At 43.6% G+C, this 24,976-nt stretch overlaps 1 protein-coding gene across 2 annotated transcripts in view; it reads left to right on the plus strand.

The window, feature by feature from the left end:
• Positions 1-13,509, plus strand: part of UBE2D2 (ubiquitin conjugating enzyme E2 D2) — a 61,096-nt gene extending 47,587 nt beyond the window's left edge. For both annotated transcript variants that reach the window (XM_060093434.1, XM_060093433.1), the window contains exons 3-7: positions 3,586-3,617; positions 3,697-3,774; positions 3,859-3,964; positions 10,826-10,919; positions 12,579-13,509. In XM_060093434.1, the coding sequence (XP_059949417.1) occupies positions 3,586-3,617; positions 3,697-3,774; positions 3,859-3,964; positions 10,826-10,919; positions 12,579-12,624 (356 nt within the window). In that variant the 3' untranslated portion in view covers positions 12,625-13,509. The remainder of the gene's footprint in view (positions 1-3,585; positions 3,618-3,696; positions 3,775-3,858; positions 3,965-10,825; positions 10,920-12,578) is intronic.
• Positions 13,510-24,976: the final 11,467 nt, after the last annotated feature.

Below are 24,976 nucleotides of genomic sequence, written 5' to 3' on the forward strand. Positions count from 1 at the left end.
GGGAGGGAAACGCAAAAGGGAGGGGATATGGGAACATATGTATATGTATAACTGATTTAATTTGTTATAAAGCAAAAAATAAAAAATAAATTTAAAAAAAAGAATATTCAATGGAGAAAAAGATAGTCTCTTCAGTAAGTGGTTCTGGGAAAACTGGACAGCTACATGTAAAAGAATGAAATCAGAACATTTTCTCACACCATATACAAAAATAAACTCAAAATAAACACCTAAGTTTAAGACCAGATACTCTAAAACTCCTAGAGGAAAACGTAAGGAGAATACTTTTTGACATAAATTGCAGCAATATGTTTTTGGCTCCGTCTCCTAGAGTAATGGAAATAAAAACAAAAATAAACAAATGGGACATAATTAAACTTAAAAGCTTTTGCACAGCAAAGGAAACTGTAAACAAAAAAAGACAACCTGTGGAATAGGAGAAAATACTTGCAAACAATGCAACCAACAAGGAATTAATTTCCAAAATATACAAACAGCTCATACAGGTTAATAAAAGCTTTTTGATAAAAAACAAACAACCCAATCAAATAATGGGCAGAAGTCCTTAAATAGACATTTCTCCAAAGAAGACCTACAGGTGGCCAATAGGCACATGAAAAGATGCTCAATATTGCTAGTTATTAGAGAAAAGCAGATCAGAACTACAATGAAGTATCACCTCACACTAGTCACAATGGCCACCGTCAAAAAATCTACAAACAGTTTGCTGGAGGTGTAGAGAAAAGGGAACCCTCCTACACTGTTGGTGGGAATGTAACTGGTACAGCCACTATGGAGAACAGTATGGAGGTTCCTTAAAAAACTAAAAGTAGAGTTATCATATGATCCAGCAATCCCACTCCTGGGCATGTATCTGGAGAGAACTACTTGGAAAAGATATATGCACCCCAGTGTTCATAGCACTGTTTACAATAGTCAAGACATGGAAACAAAAGTCGGTGATTCCAGTAGGTATTCTTATATTTAACCAGTGTGGCAGGATACTCAATTAAGATTTAAATGGTAGGTCTTGAAATGCTTTTGTTAATTAAATTTTTTTTTTTTTTTTTTTTTGCGGTACTTGGGCCTCCCACTGCCGCAGCCCCTTCCGCTGCGGAGCACAGGCTCCGGACTCGCAGGCCCAGTGGCCATGGTTCACAGGCCCAGCTGCTCCACGGCACGTGGGATCTTCCCGGACCGGGGCACAAACCCGTGTCCCCCGCATCAGCAGGCAGACTCCCATCCACTGCACCACCAGGGAAGCCCCAAATTAATGTGTTTTTATTTTGTTCTTCTCTGCCTTTTGTTGGTATTGTAGATTCTAGATCATTTTAACAAGAGACATAAATATTGTTGATCTCAATTGCTACATCAGTAATTTCCTTATTCCTCTCCCGTCTCACTCTTAAAGACAGCCCTGTGTATGTGCTTTTACTCATTTTTCTGGTGACAGTATTTGACCCTTTATTTATAAAGACGAAAACAAATAAGTTAATAAAGGTTAGCATTTGAGTGTTAATGGGTTTTTATTTTAGAACTAATGGTTTATATAAGTTCAGTTCTATTGGGGAATATTAAACAAACATGATTTACTAACTAAATGGATATGAATTACATATGAAATAGCCTGTTGATGCTGCTTATAAGAGTTCTCAGTAATATAAGATTCTTGCTTAAATACACTAGAATATTTTTAATTTTCCAGAGTGCCAGATATGAAAGAGATTGCATTATTACTTGAAAATATTGATCTTTTCACATCTTCTTCTAGGAAGGGTATCCTTTATGTAATTGTAAATGTTCTAGTTGCCAGCTTGTCTTGTCAGAATTTCTGCTCCAAGCCTTTTGGGTTTCTGTGTTGTCTAATTTTTAGTTGATTTTAATCATAAAGCATAAAATGGGCTTTGTTTTCTGTAGAGGAAGAATAGGAAATCACCAAAAATAAATATTTTACCTTCAGCCAAGAATTTGTTCAGGTTTAAATTTTACTAATAACTTCTAAAGTCTGGCAGTATTTTTAGCAAGAGAAAGATTGATCTTGAAAAGACTCAGAAAAAAGTTAGGACTTAGATAGTTAAAAAAAATTAAATTTTTTAGCATGTCTTGATATTTTATCATCTAAGTGCTTTAGTCCTCTCTTTTTATTCCTTACCTGATTCTTACAACCTTTAACAAGAATGCAGGTATAGCTATATCTTCCCATTTACAGCCACAAATTTTAAAAATATAGAAGGATTAAATGGAAGAATAAAATTGCTTTAAAACATTTCCCTTGACCTGTAGCTTGGTCATTTTTAATAGTGTTTTCAGCTTTGTCACTGGGATTGTTTACTCCAATTATCAAGTGTGTTTTGTTTACTCGAATTGTAAGTATATTTATGATTAAAAACAGAATGAGACTTGTTTCTTTAAACAGGACCTTAGGGCTCTTTTAATAGGACCTTTGTTAAAGATATTGGGACTAATCTTAGTGACTCAAAGTGACTTTCTCCTTAGCTGCTTAATCCATAAAGAATTGGTTGGCAGAAGTTATGAGGAATTTTTCTCAGTACTAATGATGGGTAACCTAAAAAGGAGAGCTTCAGCAGTACCTATCCTTTATTTTTAATTCCTAATAAACAGGCTGCTCTTTGTAGATTCAGGCCCCAGTGAGGGGCAGGCCAACCATAGGGTCAGTTCTCATGCAGGTGGTCAGAAGGAATTTAAGGATTTGGCCTGATATCCCAGTGGATTTTTGTGCAGTTTTTTAGTCTTCACATTTCCTCTTTGTGTCGAGGGTTAGGTGGTTTGGGTTGCTCATGTATAATCCCATTGATAGCTTCCCTTAGTTTGCTCAAATCCTAGTGTGAATGTTAAGTGCTAAGTAGCTTGCTTAGAAATGAAAACTGGCTTTTTGATCTTTGTGTTGTCCTTAGTGGCATCACCTTGGAAATGGAACAAGCACCATTTTTTGCAGTTTGAAGAGAAAATTTCCTTATTAAACAAGTATATAATTTATTGGGATTATCCCGAGTTTGTAATCAAGCTTGGGGCTTTCAGCTGATGTTTTCTTTATTTACTGAGGTACCAGCAATTCTAAACACCTACACGTGAGAACTCTTGGAAATTTTTTTCTCACTGGAAAAAAAACAGCATTTCCTAATTTGAGTATTGTCTACTTTAAGTTTACTGTTCTGCTCTATGCCAGTACTATAAAAGGAGTATATTATATATATTTGTGTTGGGGAAATGATACAACACATGAAAGATTGAATCTTGTGGTTCTTTTTTACCCTTTGAGGTAAGGAAATGCCTGTTTAAAAGTGAAATTTTGGACCTTGTCAAGTATTTTGTCTCCCTGACATGAATTTTCAAGATGTTTTAGCCCAAATACTTCTTTGTTGAGCACCTTATCAGTGTTCTATACCATGCTAGTCATTTTTGTTTTTTCTGTTAGACTCCAACTTAATTTAGATTCCTCATCCTGCTCAGGACTCATCATATTGCTAATAAATGAACTGAGATTACATGGGGAATGATATGTTATTATGGTGTAGGTATACTGTGGATATTGCTTCATGGTGATTTTTTGTTGTTCTTTTTCAGTGTTCCATTGGCAAGCTACAATAATGGGGCCAGTAAGTATTCAGATTAATTTTAGAATAAATAGTTTATGTAATTCACTCATTTTAATCCAACTTTTCCTGTTATCAACAGAATGACAGTCCCTATCAGGGTGGAGTATTTTTCTTGACAATTCATTTCCCAACAGATTACCCCTTCAAACCACCTAAGGTAATTGGGATATGACAATTGTTTTGTATCTACTTTCGACAATACTATTGAAACAGTTTACAAAAAATTTTCCTTTTTTGATAGGTTGCATTTACAACAAGAATTTATCATCCAAATATTAACAGTAATGGCAGCATTTGTCTTGATATTCTACGGTCACAGTGGTCTCCAGCACTAACTATTTCAAAAGGTAATAGAATGAGTATTTGATATCAATATAAAAAGCCTACTGTGTTTTAAGATTACTTATTCTGGGAAAGATTGCTCAGATTCCTTTTTTAAGAGGAGGTAGCAATCCCCCTTATTCTATCTATCTATCTGTCTATCTATCTATCTATTTATTTATGGCTGTGTTGTGTCTTTGTTTCTGTGCGAGGGCTTTCTCTAGTTGTGACGAGCGGGGGCCACTCTTCATCGTGGTGCGCAGGCCTCTTACTATCACGACCTCTCTTGTTGTGGAGCACAGGCTCCAGATGCACGGACTCAGTAATTGTGGCTCACTGGCCCAGTTGCTCCGCGGCATGTGGGATCTTCCCAGACCAGGGCGCAAACCCGCGTCCCCTGCCTTGGCAGGCAGACTCCCAACCACTGTGCCACCAGGGAAGCCCCCCACTTATTCTTAAAAAGACCTTTAGACCCACTGGAGAGAGCTGGATTTTCAAGCATAGGTATTCCTTGGTGTCGTGACTACTCTCTGTCCATTGCTCTTGCTATTCAAGCATAGGTTGGAATATGGCTACTTGGTATGAATGTTTTTTTTAGAGCATAGTAAAAGTAGAAGACAAACAATGTCTCTTCCAACCTTGAGATCCATGAATGGAAAGGATAGATATTGTTCCAGAATAAGAAAAAAAACAGCCATTGTAGAGGAATGCTTGTATACTATAAGCATAGTCAGTAGTTTCTTGAAGAGCAAAGTATAGGTGAATTCATATTCACATTCTTTAAGGTTTTACTAGCTCTTATCTTTAGGTTTCTGTCAGGAACAGAATCACCCTCTAAGATAATCAATTTAATATAAATTTTTATTTGAGCATCTTAATCTTTGGTATACTGTGTGTATGTGGGGGGGGGTGAAAATGTGTAGAGAAAGTTAGTTACCAACTTTGTGATGGAAGATCCAGTAGTTCTTTCTTTCTTTATTTACTTATTTATTTACTTATTTGGCTGCGTTGGGTTTTCGTATGCGGGCTTTCTCTAGTTGTGGTGAGCAGGGGCTACTCTTCATTGTGGTGCACGAGCCTCTCATTGTGGTGGCTTCTCTTGTTGCGGATCACAGGCTTTAGGTGCGCGGGCTTCAGTAGTTGTGGCACACAGGCTCAGTAGTGTTGTGGCTTGCATGCTCTAGAGCGCAGGCTCAGTAGTTGTGGTGCACGAGCTTAGTTGCTCCACAGCATGTGGGATCTTCCCGGACCAGAGATCGAACCCGTGTCCCCTGCATTGGCAGGCGGATTCTTAACCACTGCACCACCAGGGAAGTCACAGGGTCCTTAGTTGTGGTATTCGAACTCTTAGTGGTGGCATGCATGTGGGATCTAGTTCCCAGACCAGGGAGTGAACCTGGGCCCCCTGCATTGGGAGCGCAGAGCCTTAACCACTGCGCCATCAGGGAGGTCCCCCTCCAATAGTTCTTTAAAATAAGACCTAGTTATATGAGGAGGTTGGGGATTTTTTTATATCCCTGAACTGAATATTATCTTATTTGTTGATTTGAGATTGTTCAACCCCTCAAAATCATACCCAAATGAAATCACAAGTGGATTAAATGTTGTCAAAGTACAGATACTAGAAATAGGCTGCAAGTATGATAATGGGCCAATATGTTTAACAGATATGAAGAACATATATAAATCAGTAAGGAAAAACCTAGATCCCAATGGACAGAAAGGAACAGAATAATCAAGGAAATTAAAATAAGTTCCCATTTTTCACCTTTTTAATTAACAAAGATCTTTACAAAAGAAAACTAAATGTTGGTGAACTACATTGAAATGAGTGCTTATATATGCTATAGATAGAAGTATAGATTTGTATAGTCCAGTCTGCCAGTATGTATTAAGAAATAAGAGATTTAATCATTAATACCCTTTGACCCAGTAATTCTAGGTTCATTCATTTGTACTAAAAAAATAAGCCCAACTGTTAAAAAAAGTTCTCTGTGCAAGTACATTTGCAACAGTGTTATTTCTGAAAAATAGAAATTACATATAGACTCAACGGTAGAGGAGAAAATATATTGGTTCTGGCAAATGCATTCAAAAGAGTATTGATCCTTAAAAATATTGTGGGAGGGCTTCCCTGGTGGCGCAGTGGTTGAGAGTCCGCCTACCGATGCAGGGGACACGGGTTCATGCCCCGGTCCGGGAAGATCCCACATGCCGCGGAGCGGCTAGGCCCGTGAGCCATGGCCGCTGAGCTTGAGCATCTAGAGCCTGTGCTCTGCAACGGGAGAGGCCACAACAGTGAGGCCCGCGTACCGCAAAAAATATATATATATATATTGTGGGAAATAGTAAAATACAGTGTTTGAAAAAAGCAGAAAAGAGATAAAGTGTTACACACTGTAACTTGCGTTGTACAGAAAGTATATTAAATAGCTAGAAAGAAATAGTTTGGGTATTTGGGGATGAAATTTGGTACATGAAAATATTTTTCTTTTCTGTCTACTTAAATTTTATCATTTCTTTAATGCATACATTTAGGCAAGAGGCAACATAGTTTCATGGTAAAGAACATAGATTCTGGATGCAACTGCCTGTATTAGGATCTCAGCTCCACCTCTTATTGGATGAGACTTGAGACAGATTGGCTTCTGCATTCCACAGAGTTTTCATCTGTAGAATAGGGATGATAAAAACTATTTCACTGTTATTATGAAGATTAAAAAAGCAAAAATACATAGTTAACTGGTTCCTTGTAAGCACCCAAATAACTGGGATAAAGGCACTATTGTAAAAAGTATTGGAGGGGACTTCCCTGGTGGCGCAGTGGTTAAGAATCTGCCTGCCAATGCAGGGGACACGGTTTCGATTCCTGGTCCAGGAAGATCCCACATGCCATGGAGCAACTAAGCCCGTGCACCACAACTACTGAGCCTGCACTCTAGAGCCCACGCACCTCAACTACTGAAGCCCATGCGCCTAGAGCCTGTGCTCCACCACAAGAGAAGCCACTGCAGTGAGAAGCCCGCGTGCCACAATGAAGAGTAGCCCCCCACTCGCCGCAACTAGAGAAGGCCTACATGCAGCAACAAAGACCCAACGCAGCCCCCCCCCAAAAAAAAAGTACTGGATAGGACTTCCCTGGTGGCGCGGTGGTTAAGAATCCGCCTGCCAATGCAGGGGACATCGGTTCGAGCCCTGGTCCAGGAAGATCCCACATACTGTGGAGCAGCTAAGCCTGTGCACCACAACTACTGAGCCCACAGCCTAGAGCCCGTGCTGCACAACAAGAGAAGCCACTGCAGTGAGAAGCCCGCACACTGCAATGAAGCATGGCCCCCACTCGCTGCAACCAGAGAAAGCTCACACGCAGCAACAAAGACCTAGTGCAGCCAAAAATAAATAATTAATTTAAAAAATTATTGGATATTTGTCATGTTATAATTATGGTAGGACTTGCATACTCTTAAAAGTTAATTTTTTGAAGGAAACAAATACTCTGGGGCATTAAATTAAGATTTCTGGGGTCCTAGGCAAAAATACAAATAAAAAATCAGAGGACCACATTTTTTTTTTTTTAAAAAATATTTATTTATTTATTTTTGACTGTGTTGGGTCTTCGTTTCTGTGCGAGGGCTTTCTCCAGTTGCGGCAAGCGGGGGCCACTCTTCATCACGGTGCGCGGGCCTCTCACTATCGCGGCCTCTCGCTGCGGAGCACAGGTTCCAGATGCGCAGGCTCAGCAGTTATGACTCACGGGCCTAGTTGCTCCGCGGCATGTGGGATCTTCCCGGACCAGGGCTCGAACCCGAGTCCCCTGCATTGGCCGGCAGATTCCCAACCACTGCACCACCAGGGAAGCCCCAGAGGACCACATTTTTCAAAATTGTGACTGAAATAGTTTTCCAGATAAGTGACCCCTTTTCTTTTTTTAGGCCTCCTTGCAATTCAAGGGCTGCTTGTGAAAGTGTTCATATGCCTATTGTTCTTTTGATTTCCTGGCCTGGTTGCTCTTCTTTTACCAAGTATCTGTAGAGATAGAAATCTAGATACAAATGGGGCCAACAGAGGTGGGACTGTGTGTGTGTGTGTGTGTGTGTGTGTGTGTCTGGGGGGGCGGGGGGGTCTAGATACCTGAAATTATTACCATAGCTTTTTTTTTCTTTCCCTTCTGTGCCTGGTGTTGGTTTTTTCAGTTGTTCTAAATCATAAGGGCTGTTAGTTTATTTGACTTGATATGTTCTGTCTAGATAGCTATCTTTTAAAATAACTGCAGTGCCATTTTGTTGAATTTGGTTATATCAACATACCTAGATTTAGTGTTTTAAAGAAGGCCTGAATCCTATGTGTGATATAATTATCCCTTTAACATAGTCTGTTTTTTCTTTTTTTATTAATTAATTAATTAATTAATTTTTTGCTGCATTGGGTCTTCGTTGCTGCACGTGGGCTTTTCTCTAGTTGCGGCGACTGGGGGCTACTCTTCATTGCAGTGTGCAGGCTTCTCATTGAGGTGGCTTCTCTTGTTTCTGAGCATGGGCTCTAGGCACGCGGGCTTCAGTAGTTGTGGCACACAGGCTCAGTAGTTGTGGCGCACGGGCTTAGTTGCTCCGTGGCATGTGGGATCTTCCCAGACCAGGGCTTGAACCCGTGTCCCCTGCATTGGCAGGCAGATTCTTAACCACGGTACCACCAAGGAAGTCCCCATCATCTGTTTTTGAGGGCAGTAATCTTGACCCGAAATGCCCTCCACTTTGAGTATATAGGTAAGGGACCTAAATATACAGAAAACTTAAAGGAAGCAGATTAAGTGCATCATAAAGCCACTTGATTATATGTTTTTAGAATTGGAATTGACTGTGGGTTATGACACTAATGAAAATGGGTATGTACTGATGAGGAATATATATATTGTTGGAAATTTAGTTACTTCAGTGAAGAGTCTCTACAAGCTGTAGAAATAGAAGTTATTCTCTTTATAGAGAAGGAAGGTATAGTATATTATAAGCCAAAATTAATTTTCTACAAATTAAAGGATCTAAGTAGTGTACTAAGAACCCTTTCACCAGGTCCAGATAACCACCATCCTACCTTCCTTTCCTGGAAAGAAAGAGAGAAAAGTTATTTACTTAAAACTTATCTTTTTAAAATGATACAAATGAACTTATTTACAAAACAGCAACAGACTCACAGACATAGAAGACAAATTTTTGGTTGACAAAGGGGAAGTGGGGCGGGGAGGGATAAATTAGGAGTTTGGAACTAATAGTTACACACTACTGTATATAAAATAGATAAACAAGGACCTCCTGTATAGCACAGGCAACTATTCAGTATCTTGTAATACCCTATAATGCACAAGAATCTGAAAAAGAGTATATATGTATATGTATAACTGAATCACTTTGCTGTATACCTGAAACTAACACAACATTGTAAATCAACTATACTTCAATTTTTTTTTAATTTGTCTTTTTAAAGTTGCCTTATTGAAATAGTTGGAAGAGTAAATAAAGGGAACTTATAACAAATACTAATTTGGTTGTATGTCTAATTTTAGGTGAAGAATCAGTTGTATTCTTGCCAGCTGGATAGGCCAGATAAGTTTCTTCTTCTATAGTCAGTAATTTCATGAACATTCAGAGATCTATAACTCCTTGTTGTCATTTCCAGGAAATACATGAAATCTTTCCTAATTGCTGTTAGAATGTTCTGTGCTTGAAGAGGGCATCAGGTGATACACCTGACAATGGGAAGAGAAGATATTTTGGGAATGCCATCTGCCATTTGTGGGCAACAGGAATGAAGAGTCAGAAAACATCTTGCCTGATGTTTTTTGTTTTCCATATACTCTTAAGGCAAGGAAATAGCTTTTTTTGTTAACAACTGAATGATAAAGGGCGTGTAAACTTTCTCATCTCTCAGAAGCCCTTGATCTCCATAGAACAGATTTGATAGGAAAAGGAATATTCCTTTTCCTGATGAATTTGATGTTTGGGGAGTAACGTGGGCTCTGAATCATTGTCTCTTGCTACAGAACATTAGAGAGAAATAAGGTAGCTGAGTTCTGGTAGCATCAGAATAGAAGGATTGGAATTTATTTCAGTATGTCAGAGACCACTGGATTTAATGTAATTAGTGCCCTTAGCCTCCTCTTTGCTTTCAGTAAGGAATACATAAGTTAATGAATTTGAACAGAAGAAACTGTACTGTTGAGATCTGTCTGCTACATTCCGGGTTGTCACTGAGGAAATGGCTTAGATGAGATTCTAAATCATTACTGAAAATAATTTGAGACTTTAGTTTGAGATATGTTGTATCCTCTATAATAAGTGTGGCCAGCCCCATTTAGGAGCAAGTACTGGCCTTTATGTTCTTAGACTAAATCGTTTTCAACTAAAAATGAAACAGATCCATTGCATTTGAATATATAGTACCTGCCATGGAGAAAGCAGTAATTGTTGGATTTCATAGTTGTCATTTCTTACTAAGAGCAGTCAGTAGTGTGGTTGTCTTTGGAATTTTGAAAGCCATTTATCCCTGAACATGGGCTTCTAAAAATCGAACTTCATAAGCTGGGAAAAGTGTTATTGGTCTAGGATTTGGAAGACCTGGATTCTAATTCCACTCTAATTTTACTCACTAACCAGGGACATGAGGCAAGACACTTCACCAGCCTGGGCCAGCTTCCTCAGGGGTTCAAGCATAGAGAAATCTTGTTAGAATCTTTGTTGATTGCTGTTACTGTAAACTTAGGTAGAGCTTACAAAGCTGTTAGGCACTACAATATAAATAGGGTCTTAGAATTTTCTCTTGTGTTGGCATCTCATGTTTCTTTCAACCTTTTTGCTTTTGTTCCTCTACTAATTTGTATGTTTTTTTCATTCTAGTACTTTTGTCCATCTGTTCTCTGTTGTGTGATCCCAATCCAGATGATCCCTTAGTGCCTGAGATTGCTCGGATCTACAAAACAGATAGAGAAAAGTAAGTATGGTCTCCAGACAGCAGAGTATCTGTGGTAGGGTGGAGATATTTTTGTCTAAGGGCTGAATATGGGTCAGATACTTAAAATGAAGTCCTAATATACTCATCTGGGGACAGGAAAGAGGAGTATTTGCATCGACTATCATTATAAATAAATGATTTTATATCTGATTGTTTCATGACTCCTACTGCCTAGAAAAACTTTTCTATAGTATATTTTCCAACAGCTTTAGGTCTTCTGCTTGGCTTTTGACGTGTAAAGATTTTGCATCAAGAGCCCATTTGTCTTAGGTAGGTATTTATAAATTAATGGGAAAGAGAATTGATTTTCTACCATTTGGAATAGTGTAAAAAAGAAAGTGAATAAATGTTACAAGACATGAAAGCCCCAAGTTTCCTTTAAAACAAAACTTGTAGAATTTACATATTTTAGAATTGTATTGTGAATTATTGAAGAGTGGTCAGGATATCACAAGAGATAATAACTGAAAGTGTTGAAGAAATCTTTTTTTGTTTGTTTGTTTTGTGTATTATTCAAAAAGATTGTGAAGGAAATAGATGGGAGGTAGTGGATAATTTTCTAAAGTTAAAATATAAAAGATTAAACAATTAATTGAATTATTGGTTAGAGAGGCATATAAATAGGATATTTTAAAATGGAGCTACATTGAGAATGGGGAATTCTAACAGCAATTGGTTCTTAGTTTAGTTTTTTTCTGTATTTAGGTCTGAATAGTATCTATAACTGTATTCTTGGCTGCATTCAGAATAAAATTAGATCATGCTTTTTTCTATTTGTGAATTTACTTAGAAATGCTTTTTTTTTTTTTTTTTTTTTTTTTTTTTTTTTTGCGGTACGCGGGCCTCTCACTGTTGTGGCCTCTCCCGTTGCGGAGCACAGGCTCCGGACGCGCAGGCTCAGCGGCCATGGCTCACGGGCTCAGCCGCTCCGCGGCATGTGGGATCTTCCCGGACCGGGGCACGAATCCGTGTCCCCTGCATCAGCAGGCGGACTCTCAACCACTGCACCACCAGGGAAGCCCAGAAATACATTTTTTGATTAGTGAACGATTTTGTCCAGTGTTTAGAATTATGGGCATTTTTCCCAAGTCATTGTGGCGGTAATGGTCAGCAGAACTTTTTTAATCAAAGAATTAAAGATCCCTTTGCCCTGCTTATTTTACTACTAGAATGTTCTTCTGGAGCAATAAACCCATTCATTTTAGCAACCAAATTGTTAAAATAAGTCCTGCCAGAACTGGTTGTTTTATTGATGCAGGGGGAAGTATTATGTCAATTTAATCATTATTATATGATTTCAAGAACTATATAATATAGAATTATATTGTTCCAGGAACTCCAAATAAGTCAAACAAGGGTTGAAGATTGTCTGTTAGAAATACATCGATCAAGTATAGACTGAGGGTATGCCAGCAAGTGCTAAAATTTAATTAGAATCCTGTATTAGTAGCATTTATAGGATATTTCCCACTATCATTGAATAAATGCTTATTAGAAATTTGGAGTAGGAAGATGGCTTAGCTTGAATATACTATAAGTTATTCCCTTCAAGTTACTTCATGGGATAATGAATGAACTCTGTTGCTTTCTAACTGACTCCTCACCTGTGTTAAGCTAAGCTTCTCTTTGTGTGTACAGGTACAACAGAATAGCTCGGGAATGGACTCAGAAGTATGCGATGTAATTAAAGAAATTATTGGATAACCTCTACAAATAAAGATAGGGGAACTCTGAAAGAGAGAGTCCTTTTGATTTCCATTTGACTGCTTTCTATGAGCCCACGCCTCATCTTCCCCTGTGCACATGTTTACCTGATACAGCAGTGCTGCGTGTTGTACATACTTGGAACAACAAACTAGAAATACTGTACTTCTGTACCAACATTGCCTCCTAGCAGAGAAGTGTGTGTGTGACAAGCCAGTTCTCCAGGCATAACCTAGGTGTGAGACTAAAAGCTTTCCTTATTGACTTAAATTTGGATAACGGCAGAGTGAGGGGTGGTGGGTATGGTGTGTGCTTGGATGGGGAAGAAAAGCTCCACTGACCTGTAGGAGATTGTTTTTTAAGTGAAATTCCATTAAACTCAAAACAAACAGTTATGAAAAGCAAGGCGAAGAACATGAAGCTGTTTCTGTATTCATTTTATTCCGAAGGACTTAACGTCTTAGGTGAAAGTTATGACCAATCAGATTAAACTCTACCTACATCCTGTATTTTAAGGTCTAAGTTTAACTGGTCAACATTTAAATGGATTGGAGCTATTAGTAAGTAAAGTGTGATGGGCTTTGTTTCCAACTCTTTTACATCTCCCCACCCTTCAACCTTCATCCTTCAGCCCCTCTTTCTCTCTTCCATATTCTTTGGTTTGTATGTGGTTTCTCAGTTAATACATAGCTAATAGCTCTTATTTTTCTTATGTTTTTAACTGCTTAGGTCTATCTGGATGGTGAAAATTCATTCGATGGAAATACTTGTGTATATTTAAAGACCCAATTGCTCCTCTGGAGCCTGTACGTTCAAGAATGATTAATCTGTGTAATAAACTGATTACTACAGTCATTACATATAATTTTGTGTGAATAGGCTTTTTGATTTTAAGAATTTTGTGTAGCTGAGATTAGTGGTGGATTTTTTCCCACCCCTGAAATGTTTTCATTTATACTGTTTGCATTTCAAAATCATGAAACAATTCAGTTTACATAGTAAAAAGGATATCTTGAAAGTAATTTTACTGAACAAGATAAATGCATAAGCTTAAAAGAATTTTCATGAAATTTATATGTGCAGTATTCCAGGAACATGACTGTTAAACTAAATAAGAAATTTGCTTTATTATTGAAACTAAGCTGCATTTCACCGAAACCTTGTGACATTCCTTTGGTACACAGGCCATAAAACAAAGGCATTGCTATTTGGTAAGTTAAGCTTCTGTGATTGTGATTGTAAAAACAACATTGACCAAACCTGGGAAACATGAGCACAATCTTGTATTGGAGAGTCTACATAATTACTTTGCACTAACATTGCAGGATGTTCATCCAATTTTAAATTGTACTGTATGTGGCTTTTTGGTCTTCCCTTGACGCTAGTAAAATGTAGTTTGAAACTTGTAAACAGCTGTGTTTGCCAGAAACATCGTTCCTGTGAACTAGGCAAGTTACTTTTTCCCCCCTACTTCTCCTAATCTAATTGTAAACCAGGCCAGCCTGAAAGCAATGGCTGATGCTCTCTAGCCGTCAGGTTCTTTCAAATGCATCTTTACACTCTTGCACAAAAATTGAGGAATAAATGTCCACTGCTTTTGGTTTTAAACTTGTTTAACTTGTCTTATCTCTCAATGTCACTATTCCATCTCAGAACTAAGGTGTGATACCGGAAACCTTTGAAGTGCTTCATTTTAGCTGCTGGCTACTTATTATTAGCATTTCTAGCATCCTTGACCTTGCAAAGAAGTTTGACTATTAATAGTTGTGGGTAAAGGAGTTAGAATTGAGCTCTAACCTAAAATTACCCTCATTCTCAGTATCATGGGTAAGTGGGAATTCAGTTTTTGACTGTTGACCATGGGTTAGTTGCACAGATCCTGAAAGCCCCATTCTTTGTCATCTTAGACAGCAACCAGCTTATTACCATTTATTAGGTCATAATGTAGATATTTTCACAAGAGTACTTTTAAGTAAAGTGCTGAAGTAAAAGTCATCCTGGTGTTCATGAAACATTTGGCTTTTGAATGCGGTTTGGTCTTGCTCATTTGAGTTTGGAACATATTTGGTCCAGTCTGCTTACATATGCCTTGGCCAGAATGAAGGTTCAGTGAGGGGGAGACCACCTTCCCCATTCACAAAAAAAGTGTGTAACTCAGGATGGGTCTCATCTGGGATCACATTGCTTTTTACAGAAGTGTCTGTAGTTTTATCACATGTGAAAGCTTGTTTGCAGTAGATTTGATTATCTTGGTGAGGCAGTGGTTACAAAGGAATGTCAATGTATGGGTTCCCGTTGCTGCTTTTTTGTTTTTAATTTAAGTATAGTTGGTTTACAGGGTTGTGTTAGTTTCAGGTGTACAGCAGAGTGATTCAGTTACATATATATATATATGTATATATGTGTGTGTGTGTGTGTATATAGATAGATAGATAGATAGATTCTTTTCCCTTACAGGTTATTACAAAATATTGAGTATAGTTCCCTGTGCTATACAGTAGGTCCTTGTTGGTTATCTATTTTATATATAGTAGTGTGTATATGTTAATTGCTTTGCTTTTTTAAAAAAATTAATTTATTTTATTTATTTATTCTTGGCTGTGTTGGGTCTTCATTGCTGCGTGCGGGCTTTCTCTAGTTGTGGCAAGCAGGGGCTACTCTTCGTTGAGGTGCACAGGCTTCTTATTACAGTAGCTTCTCTTGTTGCGGAGCACGGGCTCTAGGCGCATGCGGGCTTCTGTAGTTGTGGCTTTCGGGCTCTAGAGTGCACGCTCAGTAGTTGTGGCATACCCGCTTAGGCATGTGGGATCTTCCCAGACCAGGGCTCGAACTCGTGTCCCCTGCATTGGCAGGCAGATTCTTAACCACTGAGCCACCGGGGAAGCCCCTGCTTTGCTTCTTAACAACATGGAGTGCTTGATCAAGTTATAGTTGGAACAGTCTCTTTTGGTAAAGCTACATGATTTTGGATATTTGCATGCTCTGTTACTGGCCAGTGGTCAAAGGTAGCGTTGTCCTGCTAGTTTCTACACTTTGGGTAATATAAAGATTTGGCAAGAGGACTCTTGGGGTGGGGAGCAGCGGGGAGGTCTATAGAGAGAAGGATGTGGTGGTCAGAGAGAGGGGCAGAGAGAGTTCTCTGCACTGACCTAGCAATTGAGGCATTCCTTTTCTACTTCCAACAGCTACAGTATTCCACTTTTCTAGTCATTCCTCTTTGCCTCAACAAGTAATTTGGAGCCCTAGGTAGGTTGTCAGGGGAAAAGAATTATTTCTAAACTACAGTTGGAATGCCTGTAAACCGCCCCTTGTCTGCAATTAGAGTGAAACTGTGGCTTTTGTCTTAGTCTGCTGTACCATACCAATTAACACCCAGTGGCTAGGTTTTAATAGAAGAACTTTCTTCAGTTCCTAGATCTTCTGAATTATGAACACATCTTTCCTTCCTTCCTACCCAGGAATAGCCTCTTTATTACCCCTGCAGAAAATTGTCACTCATGTTAGGGACCCATCTCCATTTCATTCCCTTTGTGAAACAGTCTTTATTTCACGTGATGGGTTATTCTGGTGATTGTGATGGTAGAGAAAGCAGATTTTTTTTTTCCCATTTAAGCAAAGCACAAATGCTGACTCAACGTAATATCACGTAAAACTTTTTCTCTTATGTTTATAACTCAATAGATTGGTAAATCCAGAGGAACTGTTATAATCACTATATGGGACATACTGTATTAGTATTTCAAAAGTCTATTCCAACCCATTTCTTCTTTTATATTCTAAAACATCTTCATTATGTTTGATGAGATAGATCCACAAGAAGATGGAGGTACCCAAGGCCAGTCCGGCTTTCAGCCAGTCAGGTTTGTCATCTGGTAGCTCCCAAATGTAGAACCTGGAGCGTGCTAAAAAGCCATTCAGGATCCTGGCCCGGGCCAGCAGCCTGGAGAGGGTGGAGAAAGCAGACTTTTAATATGAGAATAAATATGAAGGTAGCAAACTATCAGAATATACATTCATATCCATCCAGGAAAGAGAAAATAGACTTCCTTTGGGACACTCCTGGAGCCTGTTTCCTGTTTCATCATTCCTTTGTTGTGCGTGCGCTTAGATGAAAAGTGGCTCTGAGTTCTCTGTGCCAAACAAAAGGCTTCCTTAAAAGCCTTTTCCTAACCTTAGCCCCAGCTGGTATAAGTGGTTGGTATTCAGGCACCTCTGAATATTTCCAGGGATATTCAGAGGTGCCTGAATACAATTCCTGGGATGGGCTTAGAAATAATGAAAACCGGCCATGGGATCACTTTCTTAGGGTGATCCCGAAACACATACATTCCCCCATTGTTGCCATATTTTACCCTAGTCAGTATAAGTGGCAAAGCTCAAAGCTTGGGACTGACTGTAAAGCCTTTAAGGCCTTTGGTCTCAGCGGCTCAGTGTGTGACACAGTCACCAGCCAGCTTTGCCCTTTCTCAGTGCCTGCTCCTGGGCTGATTGAAGAAGAGGCAGAGTCAGACATTTTTGTGACAATTGATTACTTTTCATCTTTGAATTTTTTGTGGAGCTGCACCCTAACCGGAGGCAAACTGTAGCCTGCCTCTTATCAGATGAAGAACTATATGAATGTCTTAGCACCAGGATAGCACTTAATAGTTTTCAATTGAGTGGGGGTTTTGTTTGCTTTTAATCTCCTATGTGAGTTGTTATTAATAGAATGGCCTTTTCCAGGGCTGAGGTTCCTGATAACCCTACAGTGTATATACACTGAAAGCAAATGGTTGATCACTTTTGGAAAGGCCAAGAAGAAGTTACTGAGTGCCCAGGCCTCTGGTGACTGATGTCCAGAGAAGAGCAGCATCAGCCTCAGTCAGTGTGCCATGTTCCTTTTCAGACTTCTAAGGATATGAGGGGCGACAGCAGCCATTTTCCCAGAAACCTTGCTCCTTGCCCTGAGCCACTTGTTCTCCTGTTTGAATTTCTTCCTGAGTACTTAAAAATCTTGACTCTTAAAGGGTACTCCCCTACCCTAAATTGTAGGGCCTCTAGAGAACGAGAGTGAGTAGGAAGGGTTTGGCCAGCTTTCTCACCTTTGAAGTTTTCCATAGGAAGTGAATAGCTTTGAAAGCTCTAAAACTGCTACTTAGGCCTTCTGACTTGGAGGTTTCTAGAAACAGTACACAAGTACAACCTGACATTTGGGCTCCAGAGCCAGCTCAGGGGTGAGAGATGTTCCATGCTTGAGGTAGTTGGCAAATCTAGGCTACCTACCTGACAGGGGCATCTGGAGCTTCCCCCAGCTAATTAAGGGGCAATACTGGTTAGGTCCTTCTGGGCAGTCTCCCCCCACCTCCATTCCACATTTCTGCCATCTTTGAAAGGTGTGGCTGCTTGCAGGGTGTTGCAGTAAAAGTTGAGGGGAGCTGGCCTTGTTTCAGAGGCACCCAGGACTTCCAGTCACCTGCTGCGGTGTAACAGAAGGAACCAGGTTCCGGAACAAAGGCTTTCTCAGACCTGCTAGAGAAGTTGAGCTTTTTCAAAGGATGGTTCCAGATCATCTAAGCCTGGCCCTCCTTTGGAGGGGAGAAAGAGAAGGCATAAGACAAGGGGTAAAGGGGAGGTTCTGGTGCATTGCAAAAGGTTATGGGGCAGGCACTGTTTCCATGAGTGTGGGGTTTTAACCTCTAAGCTGGAGAGAAAGGACACTTGAAGTTTTGGATGTAAATTTTGGGAAGAAGGGCAGAATTCCTTTGTGATCTCTCCTCTGACACACTGTGTCCCTGGGTTCCTCCCTGCTAATCCTGCCCCCTTCTGACTTAAGTAACAGTTGGGTAGGGTTAAGTTTCTATGCCCACAGGTGGAGGAGGTGACTGACGTGCTTTTGCTTGGGTAGGGAGAGAGCTGGTATCTGAGTGGATGCTAGTGCCTGAGTTGCCAGCAGAGGGCAGTGGTGACCTATAGCTGTAACAACCATGAGGTAGGTGGTCAGTAAATCGGCTTGGACAGAACCTGGGAGGGGCTTTGGTTGGGGTGGGGAGGCCTGTTTGGGTTTGGCTTTGTTTACTGTTTATCCAGAACTGGATGGCCCAGTGTCTAGCTCATTATGCTCCATCATAGCCTTAATCACAATGAGGGAACAGATTAGTATTCTAGCCCAAGGCCTGCCAGAAATGTCAAGCCACCAGCTCCCCATTGCCCTCACCATTGGTATAGTAGCCATATGCTTGTGTGTGGACAGGTTCGTAGGGCCCAGGCCAGGGCCTTTGCCCACCTAGCTGCAGGGTGCATGGGGACAAAGGCCTATCTGTTGCTTCATGTGAACAAGGGGATCTCATATTTCTGGCACTTCTCTGGTGCCCACTGTTACCTTTCCCCAAAGGCAGGCAGTCTCTGCGACTCTAGCCAACTAGCCCTGTCTCCTTTGCCTGCCTACCTACTCTGGGCAACCAGGACATGACTTTTCATACCTGAGGGGTGGAGGGCTGGGGACAGGAGGAACAGAGCTGGGGGCTGGTGATAGGGCCTGGGAGATGTTCTTCCCTTATCCTTTTCAATCTTATCTTGTGTGTTGGGGCCCTAGACTCTCCAGTCTTCCAGCCCAACAGCTGTGAGCCTCCAGGGCCACTACCCGGAAGCCAGCTGCCTCTTCTTGGGGAATTCTTTGAAATTCCAGGCTCGGCCATCTGGGTATGCAAATATCTCCAGATTTGCTGAGCCCGCCAAGTGGCTGCACCCCAGGCAGAGCTGTGAGAATTAACTGCCACTACCCCCAGATGGGGAAAACTGCCTAGGGGCTGTTGGTGCATGGAACCTGTGCTTTCACCTGCTGAGAGACTCTTTAAGAGTGGGAGAGAGAGGAGTCCTGGGGGCTGCCTAGGTCCTGCTCTAGTTACTAACTGTATAAGGGATTTTGCATCCAAAGGGTGAGTTGGGAGACCCTTGGGGCCCCTTCCTGGAGTGTGAATCTCTGAGCATAAGAAAGTCCCTGGAATATGGAGGGAAGCCTTGGGTCTAGCGTGCCTAGAAGGGTGGGGGCTATCTGCAGGGAAAGCTCCTGGCTTCCTACCATGCCAGATCCAGGCAGTAGAGCTGGCTTAGGCAGCCCAGAGTAGGCCCAGCAGTCTGGCCCCCAGAATGCCTTGCTTTCTCCCAGGCCTCCCCCTGGGGCTGGTTATCTGGCTGTAGCAGGAGGAATGTGTGCTTTGAGTGGGGAGGGGGGGGCAGGGTCAGGGCGGAAACCTGGGAATGTGGACTCCCTGCTTGTCCCTGTCCCTGTTGGAGGGAGGGAGCCATGGAGAATGTGGCTGACAGGCCCCAGGCGTGGGAGACTGTAGGCCTGCTTGTATGTGTGAGTATGTGCGGGAGGGGGCTGCCCATGTGTGTAGGAACGTGTGAGAGAATTGTGAGCATGGACATTCCTTAGTGTTTATGCATATGGGTGTGAGCCTAAACTGTGTAGCCTTTGAGAAACAGAAGTCGAATCTGTATTTGAATCACAGGCCCATGACTTTTCAGTTGTATATTCTTGAGCAACTAATTTCTCTCTCCTTTGCTTGGTTTTCTCATCTGGGAAATGGGCACTTGGCCCAGCCTGGCCCATAGGCAATGCTTGGTGGAAAATGGCCTTATCAAATTAAAGGGTTGCGGCTGTGGGTGCTTATGGATTCAGGGAAGTAGGCGTGGATAGTTGGACATTTTTGCTGGACTCTTATACAAGCCAGATGATTTTGAGCAGGACCAGCTCCTGGGACACCCAGGGACTTGGGGCAGGCTGTCTGGGCCCCTTTGGGGCCTATGCCTTTCATACCCACTTGGCAAGGCCTGCAAGAATGTGCCTAGGGCTTCCCTGGTGGTGCAGTGGTTGAGAGTCCGCCTGCCGATGCAGGGGACGCGGGTTCATGCCCCGGTCCGGGAAGATCCCACATGCCGCAGAGCGGCTAGGCCTGTGAGCCATGGCTGCTGAGCCTGCGTGTCCGGAGCCTGTGCTCCGCAAAGGTAGAGGCCACAACAGTGAGAGGCCCGCATACCAAAAAAAAAAAAAAAAAAAAAAGAATGTGCCTAAAAACAGAATGGATAGGCATTTAGATGATGGACATGCCTGGCCAGCCTGTGTGCCCCTGCACACAGGGACACAGAGTTTGTGTCCCTCTGTTTCTCTTGGGGGACAAAAGGGGAGCTCAGCTACCCTTTCTGGTGAATAAAAGCCTGGAAGGGGATGCTGGGAAGAGCTGCCTCCAGCCATCTGGGAGTGGGGATGTTGTGGAAGGAGGCCAGACCTCCCCCAGCTGTTTCCCCGCCCTACCTGAAGGGTGAGAGTAAGGGATGAGACATGGGTGATTGTAGCACTGCCCACGGCCCAGAATCCTTGCTTTCCCCCATTCTAGAGCACAGGCCACCTAGTGGTTCTACGCTGTCTTAAAGAGTGCCTCTGTGTGCCTGTGTGTGCGTGCATGAGGTCTCGAAGGGGGGCAGCCATTGGAATCTTGGATCAACAGGCAGGATTTGGGATCCAGGCACAGAGAGGCTGGGGAATTAGGCAGTGTTACACAGCCAGGCAACCTAGGGAATGTTTGATGTCTTTCTGGGTGGCACCTTTAGGGGGAGTTCCCTGGCTGCAAGGGATTCCTGGAAGCCCCTGGGAGGTCCCAGGCCTTAACTGGAGGAAGTAAGGGCTACAGCCCAGCTGGCCCTACAACTGGAAGCACAGGAGTGGCCTGTAAGGGTGTGTTGAAGGAATGAGGGATCTTGGCCTTGTTCCTACACACATGTACCACTGGAAAATGATGGTGGTGAGGGGTGGGGTGGATTTCTGAGATCAGGGGCCAGCCCTCTTTCCTGCTTTAGATTTGGAATAGGGAGCGCTCTGGAACTGATGCCTCGGTTTCTGTACGAAAAATGGCAGAATGGAGAGAGAGACTGATTAGGGATGGTCCTTAAGGAGCTTGCGTGGGAGGTTCTGGACCTTGTTTTAACTGAGAGAGCAGATCACTGCTGGGTGGGTGGTGCTTTGTGTTCTACAGCCTTGTGAGAGTGGCAGGAAATGGGGCCAGTAGCTATGTACTAGTTGAGTTGCACCTGATGAGAGATTGAGGGTGGTTTCCCCACGGAAGTCCCAAAGTGTGTGTGGCCAGTGTGGCAGTGTACTAGGGGAATTGATATGTGTGGCCACTGTGTGAGTGAGTGTAGCAGTGTGAGTGGTTTGTGACACTTGAATTGTGTTTCCCAGGTGTGTGTAATGGCTGAACTAATTTTGTTGTTGGGATGAATCAGGTTCCTGGAGAGGAATGGACCTATCTGGAGAGAGTGATGCTATTAAGTAGTTACAATCATTATATTGATATGACTTAACTAGTATACAGACATTAAAAATGATCCCACTACCCTCTGTGTTTTGAGTGCTTACCATGTGCTTGGCCCCGTGCTAAGTGCCTAACCTGCAGTAGCTCATTTGGTTCTGTCAGAACCCTGAGAGTTAGTGCTGGTTTGCCTGTGCCACAATGTTTATTGTGCCATGTTATATTCTCGTTGGCGGATGTGATACAGCTGCATCTCTGTCTTACTTGCTGAAGTGCAACTTGTGGCAGTGTGGGGTCCTGTTGTATACTTGGGCTCTCTGTCCTGTTTTGTGTTGCCAATATGGGGCTCCACTGTGCTGTTCCATAGTTTAAGACCCAATTTGACAATGTTTTTTGAGGTGATGGTGATGGTGTATAATTTGGCTGTGTGACTTTTTTGCTTTGTTGTGCAGCCAGAGTATGTAACTCCCTTCTGTCCTGTAGTTGAGACCAGCTAGTAGAATGTATAACTCATTTTGTATCTTGGTGATGTGGGTGTCTAGTGTAGGGTCATCGGTTGTGGTGGTGTGAACTGGTTGTGTGACAGCGTGACTGGCTGTATTGTTATGTGTCTGTGACCCTATTGTGTGTGTCCAGGGGAACCATTTGTTTGACCCCTTGACCTCCTGTCCTAACTTGTGTCAGAGACTGTTGTAGGGTGCTGTAACTCCGTGAGGTGAGTGTGCTTCCTTGGTGGGGGCAGTGGCCCATAGTGGCCCATCTCTGTACAGATTGTGTGTCCGTGTGACCCCATGTGCCGCTGTGCCCCTTTTCGGGTCTGTGTGTTGTCTGACCTCAGCCGCGTATGCCCCCACCCCTGCCAGCACCGCTGCCCCTCCCCCGCGCCGCCCGCCCGCGCCGTGCAGCGATCGATCGCCATTGATTGTCCCTGACGAGCTGCTCCACTTTCCAGCCAATGTCAGGAGGGGGGATCTCCGCCGCCCTGGCGGTGTCATTTCCACACACTCCCTGGGCTGCCGCCAGCGCGGGCGCCACTAAGAACCGGCCTGGATCGCCCAGAGCGCGGACCGGACCGCCCACGCCAGGACTCCCGACGGAGAGGCCAGGACTCCCGACGGAGAGGCCAGACCCCCGCCTGCCCGGCCTGCGGCCCTGCACCCAGACCTTCCTCCCTGGGTGGGTGGATGCTGTCGCTCCACTAGTTTGAGCTGGCCCCGGGGAGGGTGGGGGCACGGTCGGTGAGCCTGTGCGCTCGGGTGGGGGCGTGGGGGGCCCGTTTCCGGCGGGCGGAGGCGCCTGCGGGCCAGCTTTGCCGTGGCCCAAACAGATGCTAATGATTTTCCGGGAGGCGCCGGTTATCTCTGGCCCCAGCCAGCCAGTGCTCGGGCTTGGGCCGGGCTTAGACACCTCCCCACCCTCCCCCTCACCCCTATGAGCCTCGCCAAATGACCACCTGGCCCCGAGTGGACAGTGGGGGTCGCAGGCTCCCTGGGGTGCCCCCAGAACTCTGGCTGCAAGGGAATGTTTGTTTGCTCCTATCCACCCAAGATGCCGCTGCATTCTCCTCTGAACCCTTCCCAAAGCATCTCCCCTCCCATCTGAACAGGGGAAACTGAGGCTCAGAAAAGCCCAACCCAAGGTCATGCTGACCCACCACCTGCTGGGCTGAGTGGATCACAGTCTCTCAAGGCCACCCTGTTGGGGACTCAGCCTTCCTGGTCCCCCTTTGCCCAGGGGCCAGAGCCAGTTTCCAGGCTCCCCGGTGGAAGTGCTGACGTGGCTTTGGGCAGCTGTCTGGGGCCGGGAAGCGGGGCAGATGTCACAGAGCCCAGGGGAGGAGGCGGCTCCATGGGGAGGGAGGGCAGGGCCTCTTGCCTGGTGAGACACGCCTCCTCCCCCTAGGCCTGGCGGTGTCTGGGACTAGGGCATAGCTGCTGCCCAGGCTGACCCGCCTCCAATTCTAGCCCCAGCTCCTCTATGTGCCTGCTGACAAGTGTTGTAACCTCTCTGGTTCTCTTCCTCCCCTGTGGAGGAGTATAACAGCACCTGCTTTGGATGAGTGTGAGCCTCAGATGAAAGCAGAGGTGTGCAAGGCCCCCAATCCAGTGCTGGACATACTGTTCCTGCTCAACATGTGTTAGCAATTATTATTATTGTCTTTGCAAGTGGGAATTTGGTGTGTCCAGGAGCAAAACTGAGTCCTGAGAGTGCCAGCTGGCTTCAGAGGTCATTCCAGCCAGCCTCCTGCCTTGGTGCCCCTGGCCCTCTGCATTTCTTATGCCTGTCTAGCTTTGTTTCTTCTCCCTGAAGTGTCAGCTCCCCTCAGCTCTGCCTGCTGCCAAGCTGCCCCCACCCCCTCTTATCGGTGTAGTTCCCTCCTATCTGGCCACCACATTGGGTCCCTCGAGCAGCACAGCCCCTTGGGAACAGCAATCGATGGGGCGGAACAGCCTCCCTGACAGATGGACCCATGGAGGCTGGGCTGCTTCAGCGGAGCTCCCTAGGAAACCAGAGACAAGAGCCGAGCCACCATGGCTGCCTCCTAAATAGAAATGGGAGGAGGCAGAGAGATGAGGAGGAGGCCAGAGCTTCCAGCCAGCCCCATGCTGGGCCAACCCTCTGGGGATGGGTCTGGCGGGGCAGGGCAACCCCTATACTTTTCCACAGATCCTCTTGAGGGGAGGGCTCTGTAGAGCTTGCCCCTTGTAGTAGGATATGTCTGAATTCCCATCATGGGCAGGTGAAGTTTTGCTGTCCCCATCCCCCCATGGGCACTTTTTCTAACAAGACCAGAGGCTGGTGGGTGGGTGGGCAGGCAGGCGGCTTACCACATTCCTCAGGCTATAAGGGGCCTTTGAAGCCAGAATGGCAGGAGGACCTTCTCTGCCTGTTGGGGGTGGGAAATGATGAGCCTCGGCCCCTGTGAGTTTGTGCGCAGAATACCTCCTATCTCCTACCAGGCTCCCAGATTAGTCAGGGACTTCTTCCAAGGGTTTCTCAACCTCAGCACTATTGACATTTTGGGCCATTTAATTCTTTGTCCTG

The sequence above is a fragment of the Mesoplodon densirostris genome, chromosome 3 (assembly GCF_025265405.1).
Source record: "Mesoplodon densirostris isolate mMesDen1 chromosome 3, mMesDen1 primary haplotype, whole genome shotgun sequence".
In the NCBI taxonomy this organism is placed as follows: domain Eukaryota; kingdom Metazoa; phylum Chordata; class Mammalia; order Artiodactyla; family Ziphiidae; genus Mesoplodon; species Mesoplodon densirostris.